At 39.6% G+C, this 12,918-nt stretch overlaps 1 protein-coding gene across 1 annotated transcript; it reads right to left on the minus strand.

The window, feature by feature from the left end:
* Positions 1-6,402: 6,402 nt before the first annotated feature.
* Positions 6,403-8,286, minus strand: LOC121745773. Its single transcript, XM_042139728.1, has 2 exons — positions 6,912-8,286; positions 6,403-6,599 (listed from the first exon to the last, which is right to left on the minus strand). Exons 1-2 carry the CDS (start codon positions 8,284-8,286, stop codon positions 6,403-6,405), a joined length of 1,572 nt encoding a protein of 523 aa, XP_041995662.1.
* Between the last annotated feature and the right edge of the window lie 4,632 nt (positions 8,287-12,918).

Here is a 12,918-nt window from a genome sequence, read left to right on the forward strand (position 1 = left end):
GAGGGAGGAGGGGCCGAGCCGAATCAAGCCAGGCGGGTTCGGGCTCGACCCCCAACTCCCTTATGGTCATGTACATGACCGCCACAATGACGGACACTTCCCGCATGATGCCAGCCCAATACCAAGCTTGGCTTAGCGGAATTACGTTTATGGCAGCACAACTTGACATTCCTCCTCCTCACGGCTTCAGTGCACCTCCACCGCGTTCGGGGGATGATTCGCCGGCGGAGTAGTTTTTTTATTTTCTATAAAATTGTATTTTAAAATATGTCATTTTTATTTTTTTAGGATTTTAATTATGTCTTTTTTTTTGAATTTTAAGTTGTATTTTTATTTTATGTTGTAATTTTATTTTAATTTTAATGAAATGTGTTTTTTTAATTGAATTTGGTTGGAAATAAAAATAAAAAATGATATTGAATGAATAGTAATTTAAGGGACGAAGGGTTGCAGGTTCCGTCCCTTAGTTAAGGGATGAAGTAAAAACGTACAGTGAAACCCGTAAATAGTAATTTAAGGGACAGTTTAATAACAACTCTGTGGATGGCCTAATTCGTTCGATCCCCTATTCAAATTTCAAAACTTGAAATTGTCAGTTTTGCATACACTTAGGACTTCCTAGTATTTTATATTTTGATAAGTGTCACATCATTGACTATATATCTTTGCCTCACTCTGATGATGACTACTTACTTCATTGATGTTTCGTGCAAGAAATTCAATTCCTCTAAATACAATTTTAGAAAACTTGCATAATGAGATTTTTTTAATTTGTATTCTCCGCCATATTTCAGTACTCTTTTCTTAATAATTTAAGAGGGAACATCTTTTTAGATCCACGAACTTTACCGAAATATCATTTTAGGTTCATGAACTTTGAAAATATCATTTTAGGTCCGTCAACTATAAGTTAATATCATTTGAGGTATTTTGAACTTTTTTTGGACGAAAATGCCCTTAAGGCCTTTAAAGGGCAATTTGAACAATTCTTTCGCCACTCATCTTGCGTCAAACACCTAGAGTCCAACAATTTTTTTCCTACTGTTTAATTCAATTACCATCCAACTTGAATTTAAATATAATTAAAATTTTCCGTAAAAAATAGTACATTTTTCAATTATTAGTTGGCCAATTATATATGGATAGTGAATTGAGACTTAGATATTTAATTTTATTTTTTAATCTAAACTGTATTTTAAGAACTTATTATAGGTGATTTGTGAATTATATTTAGTTTATTTATTTTGAAATTGGAGCCAATTTAGATTATATTTTATATTTCAATTTATATTTCAAATAAACTAAATATAATTCACAAATCACCTATAGCAAGTTCTTAAAATGCAGTTTAGATTAAAAAAATAAAATAAAATATCTAAGTCTCAATTCACTATCCCTATATAATTGATCATCTAATAATTGAAAATGTACTATTTTTTACGGCAAATTTTAATTATATTTAAATTCAATTTGGATGGTAATTGAATTAAACAGCGGGAAAGAAATTGTTGGACTCTAGGTGTTTGACGCAAGATGAGTGGCGAAAGAATTGTTCAAATTTCCCTTTAAAGGCCTTAAGGGCATTTTCGTCCAAAAAGAGTTCAAAATACCTCAAATGATATTGACTTATAGTTGATGTCACGCCCACATTTTCTAAGGATAGAACACACGGTTGATCGCGACTAGGGAAGGATTAAAGAAGCGGGGAAGAAAGGGAAAAAACACACACATTTGACCAAAAATTTATTAACAGGATTAACTTTGAAAACGTCATAATATTATCCTAACAATAATACCAACTCTAAGTAAATTAAGAATGGAAAATAAACAATTTTCAGACGAGTTAGACTCTCCACGAATAAACAATTCTAAAGAAAAGGACTCTTAGCGGAAGCGTTCAAGACACGGAAAATGCCGAGTATGAAGACACGACAAATCCAACAATTATTAATCATGAGAAAACAATCCATGAACTCTGCTCAACATCCTCCACGTCCATCGCCGCTCATTCTGCACAGTAAGAAAAACAATATGCAGGGCTGAGTACTTGATGCACTCAGTGGACACATGCCAAAACATAGTTTGCCAAGCCATAATCAAATGACCTTGGGGGTTTTAATTAAAAGAACCCAAGTACACAAAAACATATATTTCACAAGTTCGGTTGGCCAACCATTTTCTATCCACATTCACCATCACCATATCTAAACATACATGACAAGGAACGTGGCCACGAACCAAGTCACTAGACCAGCCAACTTTAAGGAGATAGCACACGATCTACGGGGTGTACACTAGTCCGAGCAGGGTTTGCGGCATTACTGGGACCCGAATTCGATTAAACATAAATGGCATAGCCACTTCAGATAGGTTCATTCAAAGACAAAACATGGCAAGGCAAACACTTTCCACCTCCTTTCACATAAAAAGTATTTAGGACATAGTCCTTATTTAAAAAGAAAACTCACCTCAACAGCTTAACTCCCCAATCACTTTCTGTTCCAATCGCAACAACGTGCACAAATTCACCCTTTTTGAAATATCATGATTTGCAAAAATTAGATTTTGCAAAATAATAAATTTAACAATGCATGCATCCTAAGTGTGTGCTCGATTTATCCTTCGTTCACATATAATCAAACGGATTTATCAATTAAACACCAAAGTTCCCAACATAGAAAACTTTCGGTCATCACCGAAATTAGGCGGTATGTAAAATTCCAATACAATAAATTCAATTTGTTAATAAACTATACCAACCCAATTAAACAAAATTAAAGAATGAGAAAGAAACTGTGTAACTTAATATACTCCCAAGTCCCAACCGTAACTCCCAAAAAAAAAGAGTTGTAGCTTATACTCCCAACCAAAACCAACGTGTATATACTCTTTTCACAACACAGTACCTAATATTATTATATTCCATCCTTCACATTTGCAAAAGAAAGGGGAAATATTAAAAGTATACTCGTAGCCACAATTCGTCTTCTTCAAAAACCCAACAACAACTCTTTCTCTCCCTACTTCACAACAACTCTTTCTCTCCCTACTTCTCAAATTCTTTCTTATTACTCTATGTCCCCCTCTAAATATCACTCTCTCTCTCTCTCTTTTTATCTAAAAAAGAACCCATAAATTTTATTAAAACTCCCAGCCTCCAAACACGTCATCTTCATCAACCCAAAACAACTCCCTCTCTCTCAAATCCCTCTCTGTTCTTCCTCTCTCTTCCTTGTTCCAGAATTTAAATCTTTCATTAAATTTCTCAGTTGTTCGTTTCAAATATTCGTGGGCAGATAGGGATTTTATGAATTTGGGAATTTGAAGAAAACAAGGCTACTAAAGCACTAAAGATCCAAGCTTTGTCAAGAATGTTTCCTTCAACAGTTTATGAAATTCAATTCCGTGAACTACAGTGAGTGTATGAATCGTGAAGTATGAATTGGAATGCAGAGGGTTCAGAGATTTATGGGTATACCTTTGGAAAGTAGAAAAGTTTGCACACAGAAGGTAATAACAGCTCTCCCAGTTTCTCCTTTACACTGTGATGTTTGAGATTTTTGGTTATGGAATCAACAAATAGGGAGGTTTTCGAATTCAATTGAAGGAGGAGAAAATTACCTTAACGGAGGAGGAGAAGAATTGCAGAACGGAAGATGGTAATTTGCTGAGATTAAAGGGAAGATATATGTGGCGTCAATAAGGGGGTTTATTTGGTTGGAGATTCTTAAGGAGAGAATGAGATATGGAGGAAACCGTATAGTAATGGGATTGGGAGAAATTTATTTGACTAAAATTTGACTGCAGGAGGAGTACAATAATTAATAAATATTTTGGGCTTCTCCAAATTTGGTTAACTAAAAAGAAATAAAAGGCTAGAACAATAGAGAAAAATGATAGGCCCAAATATTTGATTTAGAGTATTAATTAAATTGTGGTATTTTATTTTTAGTACTTGGTGTTATTCCAAGTACTCGTACGAACGACCAAAATTTCCCATCGACGAATCTCACCTCAATCTCGTCGACAACTTACACCACACAATTAATCAACAATAACTCAAGCATTCACTATTTCCGTTCACAACCAATTTCTCAAAACAAAAATCTTAGCTTAAAAGATAGAAAGAAAAAAAAACGTTTATTACAATCTACCCATCTTCACAAAAAATTCGTCCCGAAATTTGCTTAGATCATTCAAACAATTCTGGGTACTTCTTCCTCATCTTGTCTTCCAATTCACACGTAGCTTCCTCAACACCGTGATTCATCCATCGAACCTTCACCGAGGCAATAGACTTGTTTCTCAACTCTTGCATTTTCCTATCCAGAATAGCTTCAGGCTTCTCTTCGTAACTCAAATTCGGATTCAAGATCATCATCTCCTCTTGATGAATTATGTGGTTAGGGTCGAACACATACTTCCTCAATTGTGACACATGGAAAACGTTGTGTACTCTCCCAAAGCTTGGTGGTAGCGCCAATCTATACGCTACAGTACCCACTCTGTCAAGAATCTCATATGTCCCAATAAATCGTGGTCTCAACTTGCCTTTCACACCGAACTGAGTTATTCCTTTTGACGGAGCTACCTTTAGAAAAACTTTATCTCCTGCCTCAAATTGGAGATCGGTTCTTCGAACATCAGCATATGATTTCTGTCGATCCTGAGCTTCCATGATCCTCTCACGAATTTGTCGAACAATCTCAATCATTTCTTCCACCGAGTCTGGTCCAAGAACTCTTCTCTCACCCACTTCATCCCAGTAAAGTGGTGATCTACACTTCTTCCTATACAATGCCTCATACGGGGCCATGTTAATAGTCGTCTGATAACTATTGTTGTAAGCGAACTCTATTAGTGGCAACACTTCCTCCCAACCTACTCCTCGATCTAGCACTACGGCTCTCAACATATCCTCCAAAGTCTGTATCGTCCTCTCTGATTGCCCATCAGTCTGCGGGTGGAATGCAGTGCTGAAATTCAACTTAGTGCCTAACTCTCGTTGTAGGCTCATCCAAAATCTAGAGGTAAACTTCGCATCACGATCACATGTAATAGTCACTGGTACTCCATGTAAACGTATGATCTATTTCACATACATCTTAGACAACTTATTGGCTCCATAGGTATCACGAATCGGCACAAAGTGAGCAGATTTTGTGAGACGATCAATAATCACCCAAATAACAGTGTTTCCTCGTTGGGATCTTGGTAATCCGGTCACGAAGTCCATTGCAATGTGCTCCCATTTCCACTCCAGTATCTCAAGTGGTTGTAGTCTCCCATATGGTCGTTGATGTAGAGCTTTCACTTGCTGACATGCTAGACACCTCTCCACAAATGCCGCTACATGCTTTTTCATGCCATTCCACCAAAACTGTCTCTTCATATCTCGATACATCTTGGTACTCCCCGGGTGAGCAGTATATGGTGTTTTGTGTGCTTCCCTCATGATTTCATTCCTAAGCCCTTCGTCTCTAGGCATGAATAACCTGCCCTTGAATGTGAGGGCATTATCCGCCTCCTCGTGAAAATATTCTTGCTCCCCTGTCCTCACTTCCGAATGGATTTTCTCAAGTAAAGTATCACGTCTTTGAGCTTCCACGATTCTAGCCCTTAGGTCGGGTTCCATTACCAAGGTGGCGATCCTTCATTCCACTGTCTCGGGTGCTCTCACTACCTCCAATCGCATTTTATAGAACTCTCGTATCAAGTTCTCTTCGTTCGTGAGAAAATTGGCCAATTGTGGTTGAGACTTTCTACTTAGGGCATCAGCCACTACATTCGCCTTTCCTGGGTGATAGTTTATACTGCAATCATAATCCTTCACCAACTCAAGCCATCTACGCTGGCGCATGTTCAAATCCTTTTGTTCAAAGAAGTACTTGAGGCTTTTATGGTCCGTATATATCTCACATCGAACTCCATAAAGATGGTGTCTCTAAATCTTCAAAGCATGTACAACTGTTGCCAACTCCAAGTCATGCGTCGGATAGTTCAACTCATGTGGCCGCAACTGCCTTGATGCATACGCAATCACTTTTCCATTCTGCATAAGTACACATCAGAGTCCAACTTTTGATGCATCGGTATACACCACGTAGTTAGTGTCTGGCTCTGGCACAGCGAGAATCGGTGCGGTAGTCAACTTCTCTTTTAGTAACTTAAAACTGGCCTCACACTCCGGCGTCCAATTCACTTTGACCCCCTTCTTTAGTTGTTGAGTCATTGGCCTTGCTATCTTAGAAAATCCCTCGATGAATCTCCGATAATATCCCGATAGTCCTAGAAAACTCCAAATTTCATTAGGTGTGGTTGGTGATTTCCATTTCTGTACCGCTTCCACCTTTGCGGGGTCTACTCGAATTCCATCTGCGCTCACTATGTGCCCAAGGAAATTCACTTCTTTGAGCCAAAATCACACTTACTGAACTTGGCGTAGAGTTTCTCGGCCCTTAACGTCTCCAAGGTAGTCCTCAAATGTTCTTCATGTTCCTTCTCGTTCTTTGAGTAGATAAGGACGTCGTCTATGAAGACTAAGACAAACTTGTCCAAGTATGGATGGAACACACGATTCATAAGGTCCATAAATACAGCTGGGGCATTTGTCAATCCGAAAGGCATCACTATAAACTCATAATGACCGTATCTAGTTCGGATAGCCGTCTTGGGTACATCTTCTTGTCGGACTCTTAGTTGATGGTATCCCGATCTCAAATCCATTTTCGAGAATACTCCGGCTCCACGGAGTTGATCAAACAAATCATCTATCATCGGCAGTGGATATTTGTTCTTGAGTGTCAACTTGTTCAGCTCTCGATAATCTATGCACATCCTCAATGTTCCATCCTTCTTCTTCACGAACAACACTGGTGCTCCCCACGGCGACACACTGGGTCTAATGAAACCCAAGTCTAGCAACTCTTGTAGTTGTATCTTAAGCTCTTCCAATTCCTTAGGCGCCATACGGTACAGTGCCTTAGATATCGGTGCTGATCCTGGCTCCAAATCAATTGTAAACTCCAACTGTCTATCGGGTGGTGGTCCTGGCAAGGCGTTGGGAAAAACATCTGGAAATTCATTCACTACGGCCACATCCTCTATGCTTCTTTCTTTCTTCTCCTCTCCATTTAGATAGACGAGATACGTTGGGCATCCCTTCCTCATCATAGTCGTCACTTGAAGTGCAAAAATTATGGACTTGCGTCGATTCATAGAAATCCCATAAAATATAGCCGGCTCCTTTCCCGGGGTTTGAAAAGAGATCTCTCTCTCTTTGCAGCGAATGGTAACACGATTCTCGGCCAACCAATCCATTCCTAAAATTATATCTACACTCCCCATCGACATAACTTGTAATTTGTGTGCAACCAGCTTAAGTTCTCCCATAGTAAATTCTACATTCGAGCAAATTTGTGAAATATCTATAGTTCCTCCTACGGGTGAAGTCACACTCATTCTTTGTTCAGTTCTATTGATAGACAGTTCTAAAGTATTCACACATGATGCTGATATAAAAGAATGTGATGTACCCGTATCAAACAAAACAACAATAGGCATGTCGAGGAGCGTGCCCATACCTGCCAAGTTTCCTTGCTCTTGATTCCCTTGCTGGTTCGTCGGCTGTTTCTCTTTTAAAGCATATGCCCTTGCCTGAGTGAGAAGTCCTTGACGACGTTGTTGCTGCTGCTGCTGTGGTGCGGGTAAGTATCCCCTCGGTTCGGCTTGTAATGCCCGCACTTGCGGACGGAACCCTTGATTGTTCTGTCCTGCTCCCATCCCCATAATCTTACTCGGGCATTCTCTTGAGAAGTGGCCATTTCCACCACAAGTGTAACATTTATTGCTCTTTTCTCTGCACTCCCCAAAATGGTTCTTAAAGCACTTAGCACACTGGGGGGCTCTAGGCCGGAAGTCACCCCTCTGATAGGGAGCACTCTGCCTACCTCCGTACTGCGGTGGGTTTCTGACGGGTTGCTGCCTCTTGTTATCATATGGAGTCCGATCTCCATCCCATTTCCTCTTATCTCTGAAATTATGTTGTTGAAGTGGCACTGGTGTAGTATTTGCTACTGTCATCTCCTTAGGCAACACTTCTTCCACATCTAATGCACAAGCCAAAATCTCAGAATATGAAAGTCCTCTGCGACTTGCCACTGCTACTCTTATTTCGTGCTTGAGACCAGCACATAACTTTTCTGCCATTTTCTCATCTGTATCCACCAACTCGGGAGCATATCGAGTCATTTCACACAGTGCACAATCGTACTCTGTCACCGTCATATTCCCTTGCTTCAAAGTATGGAATTCAACTACTTTTGCTAGCCTATAGCTCATGGGGACGTACTTATTGTACACTTCTTCCTTGAATATCTCCCAAGTAAGCGATTCACGGCGTTCAGGGTTCAATGTCCTTAGCTTGGTATCCCACCAAAAATCTGCGGGCCCCGTTAACTGAAAAGTCACACAGCGAGGCGTTCCTTGTCGGTGCACTCCATAAAATCAAATATTCCCTCGAGGGCGCGTACCCAAGTCTCTGCCTTAGATGGCTCTCCCAGTCCATCAAACTGTGGGGGGTTTTTGCCTAAAAAAGGTATCAATGTATTGTTTGGGTTGAGGCGGGGGTGGAGGTGGTGGTGGAGGCGGTGGTGGTTGCTCTCCCTCGACATTCTGAGGGTCCACAGGGTCCTCCTCTCCACGTCCACGCCTAGGTCTACGTCCACGTCTCGGTGGCATTCTGATTCAAAACGCATAGATTAATATGGTCACTCCAATTATTAATCACTACATTCTCGTATCAAGACTTCTCACGCAACCTTTCATATATAACGATTATAGAATACGTATAATAAAACAAGCTACGTATGCGCATGTAACACTAGCTATCATCACTCAAACTTCCATTCACACCTTCCGAACGTTTATACTTATTATTTTTCTTTTATCCTTTCGGTTTTAGAGATTTACTGTGGTTCGCTGTTCCACGTTCATTTAATTTGCTCGGAGGAGCAATAATTGAGTTGCTACATACAACTAGAATCGATAATGTAAGGTCTAACGTTCATCCAAAACAGTCCGCAATCACACAAGGAATTCATAATATCATACTTTAGTATCTACGAGTCATGACTCAAATTATCACGTAAAGTACACATAATCAAGCATACACAAACAATTATCACTAGACGTCTCAACACATAGCAACATCATGTTCCTCAAAATCTCAATAGGAAAAGAACTAGCATGATTTCACTTAGAGTTCAAATATTTCCAAAAATTTTCACAAGTTTCCTCAACCTAATTCTTTTTTCGCCAATCTAATTCCACCATGAACAACTAATCATTTCCATTCCCAAAATACGTACCTCAAAATCACTAACAAAAATTTTGGTTACCTCTTTTCAGGTTAAGTGCGATGGTCGGATGTTGAGCCTTTGACACTTTTAAATTAATTTTTTTTTCTAGGGATACTAATCTAGATCAAGAAGGAAAGAAGACTCTTGGGTCCAGAGCGGAAAGAAACCTGGCTCTGATACCACTCTGTCACGCCCACATTTTCTAAGGATAGAAAACACGGTTGATCGCGACTAGGGAATGATTAAAGAAACGGGGAAGAAAGGGAAAAAACATACACATTTGACCAAAAATTTAATAACTGGATTAACTTTGAAAACGTCATAATATTATCCTAACAATAATACCAACTCTAAGTAAAGTAAGAATGGAAAATAAACAATTTTCAGACGAGTTAGACTCTCCACGAATAAACAATTCTAAAGAAAAGGACTATTAGCGGAAGTGTTCAAGACACGGAAAATGCCGAGCATGAAGACACGACAAATCCAACAATTATTAATCATGACAAAACAATCCATGAACTCTGCTCAACATCCTCCACGTCTATCGCCGCTCAATCTGCATAGTAAGAAAAATAATATGCAGGGCTGAGTACTTGATGCACTCAGTGGACACATGCCAAAACATAGTTTGCCAAGCCATAATCAAGTGACCTTGGGGGTTTTAATTAAAAGAACCCAAGTACACAAAAACATATATTTCACAAGTTCGGTTGGCCAACCATTTTCCATCCACATTCACCATTACCATATCTGAACATACATGACAAGGAACGTGGCCACGAACCAAGTCACTAGACCGGCCAACTCCAAAGAGATAGCACACGATCTACGGGGTGTACACTAGTCCGAGCAGGGTTTGCGGCCCTACTGGGACCCGAATTCGATTAAACATAAATGGCATAGCCACTTCAGATAGGTTCATTCAAAAACAAAACATGGCAAGACAAACACTTTCCACCTCCTTTCACATAAAAAATATTTAGGACATAGTCCTTATTTAAAAAGAAAGCCCACCTCAACAGCTTAACTCCCCAATCACTTTCTGTTCCAACCGCAACAACGTGCACAAGTTCACCCTTTTTGAAATATCATGATATGCAAAAATTAGACTTTGCAAAATAATAAATTTAACAATGCATGCATCCTAAGTGTGTGCTCGATTTATCCTTCGTTCACATATAATCAAACGGATTTATCAATTAAACACCAAAGTTCCCAACATAGAAAACTCTCAGTCATCACCGAAATTAGGCAGTATGTAAAATTCCAATACAATAAATTCAATTTGTTAATAAACTATACCAACCCAATTAAACAAAATTAAAGAATGAGAAAGAAACTGTGTAACTTAATATACTCCCAAGTCCCAACCGTAACTCCCAAAAAAAAGAGCTGTAGCTTATACTCCCAACCAAAACCCACGTGTATATACTCCTTTCAAAACACAGTACCTAATATTATTATATTACATACTCCACATTTGCAAAAGAAAGGGGAAATATTAAAAGTATACTCGTAGCCACAATTCGTCTTCTTCAAAAACCCAACAGCAACTCTTTCTCTCCCTACTTCTCAAATTCTTTCTTATTACTCTCTGTCCCCTCTAAAGATCACTCTCTCTCTCTCTTTTTATCTCAAAAAGAACACATAAATTTTATTAAAACTCCCAGCCTCCAAACACGTCATCTTCATCAACCCAAAACAACTCCCTCTCTCTCAAATCCCTCTCTGTTCTTCCTCCCTCTTCCTTGTTCCTGTAACACCCGTACTTTTTAAAGTACTAATTTAATGTATATCACGAAATAATTAATAAAATTATTTCGAATTATGATGCTTCTCGATAAATGTGCTCTCGGAGAATTATGGTTTATGTGTTAAATGTGAAAAGGAACGTGCTTAATTGTTTAATTTTGAACGTTGGGAGACATGTTGGAGGTCTCGTTGAAAGAATGACGACGAAATTGCTATTCTTGAGCAAACGAAGGAATGTAGTGGGAAGGAATATATGTTTTTATGGATACCGACGCGCGTAAATCGAGGAATGGTTGAAGGAATATTATATTTGGAATAACACCAAATATAAGTTATGCCGGTAAACGTACATTAATTTTGGTTGTGAAGAACAAGATAACAAAATAAAATAAAGACCCGTGAATTTTAAGTCGAAGGAAAATACGAAAATATAAAGTACGAATTTTATGTTGGGCTTTGCAAATTTAATTAGAGTCCAATTGTCTATCTGCAAAATAGCTTGGACCCAAACTTTTTAAAAAAAAGTCTAACTAAATAATAATATTTTCAATATGGGCTTACAATAACTTGAGCCCAACAACACATAAATTATGTTGAGCCCAATTTTCCCTCCAAACAAATGGGAACAAGCCCCACATTTTTTTTCTTTCCTCCCCTTCTTCCCTCTCGGCCGACCACCCCCAACCATGGAGACTTTCCACTTTTCATCTTCTCCAACTCTTTCACCTTCCCTCTTCCACCATCAATGCTTCCATCCAAGAGTCACCCCAAAGCCACTACTTTAGCCTTTCAAACTCTCCTCCTCACATTACACTACACAAGAGAAAAAGAGAGAGTGAGAGAGGGAGCCGAGAGGAAACCGAGAAAGGGAGCAAGAGGAGGATTTTTCACCATTCTTGTCCATTCACCACCAAGACCAACCAATTTGGAGGTATACTCCCTTCTCAATCCCAAAGCATGATTAGATAGTTGCTATGCATATATGTTGTTCATATTTTCACTTCCATAACCAATTCAACAAGTTAACAATCAACAATCGAAACTAATCGAACATTCGCCGTATGTAATCAAAAGCGCGAAAGAACGTAACTTTATATTAAGAACGTATGTTGCGGGTTGAATCGGGGTTGTTCGGAGTGGTTTCGGGGAAGGGGAGACTGCCGGCAGCGGCTGACCGCGGCGGACGGTGGCGGGCTGTGAACGACGACAGCCCTGTGCGACCTTCGACGGTACAGCAGCGTGCGACGGAGGGGCGTGCAGAGGTGGCGCATCAGAACAGCGGCGAACTGCAGCGATTCCGCACCAGTGACCTGCGTCGAACTTGGACAGCAGCGGCGATGAAGGTGCTACTCCCTGTTCTGGCGAGAAGAACGAAGAGATGGCGCTGAGAGACACCACAGTAACCGGAAGGTTGAAGCACCGTAGCGAATCGTTGGAGATTGAGGTCCGATTTGGAATCGGAGGGGACGACGGAAGTTTCAATTTGGGGAAGAAGTGAGGAAGAGAGAGAGAGGATTTTTTTTGACCGAGAGTGATGGAGAGTGAGAGTATTTGTTGGGCTCCTTGTTTTATTTTGGAATTGGGCCTATTGAATTAAAATGGATAGTGATAATTAAAGTATGCGCTTAAATAATTTTTTTAGAAATTATTTTCGACGTTATGGAAAATACGAGGAGCCAACGAAAGAAAGAACGAGCGTAAGCGGCCGACCGGCGTCGCACGCGACGCCTCTTGGGCGGCCGCCGAATAACCGAAAATACACGGAAATCGAGAAAGAAGATTTAAAAGAATTTAATTAGAGTGC

The sequence above is a fragment of the Salvia splendens genome, chromosome 8 (assembly GCF_004379255.2).
Source record: "Salvia splendens isolate huo1 chromosome 8, SspV2, whole genome shotgun sequence".
In the NCBI taxonomy this organism is placed as follows: Eukaryota; Viridiplantae; Streptophyta; class Magnoliopsida; order Lamiales; family Lamiaceae; genus Salvia; species Salvia splendens.

What these genes read in the sequence shown, in the direction of transcription:
- LOC121745773 (XM_042139728.1), bottom strand. Translation starts at nt 8,286, where the DNA reads ATGACGGTGACAGAGTACGATTGTGCACTGTGTGAAATGACTCGATAT. An exon ending in ACAAGAGTTGCTAGACTTGG is followed by an intron (nt 6,600 to 6,911) that starts GTTTCATTAGAC and finishes CAAATGCCCCAG; the next exon opens with CTGTATTTATGGACCTTATG.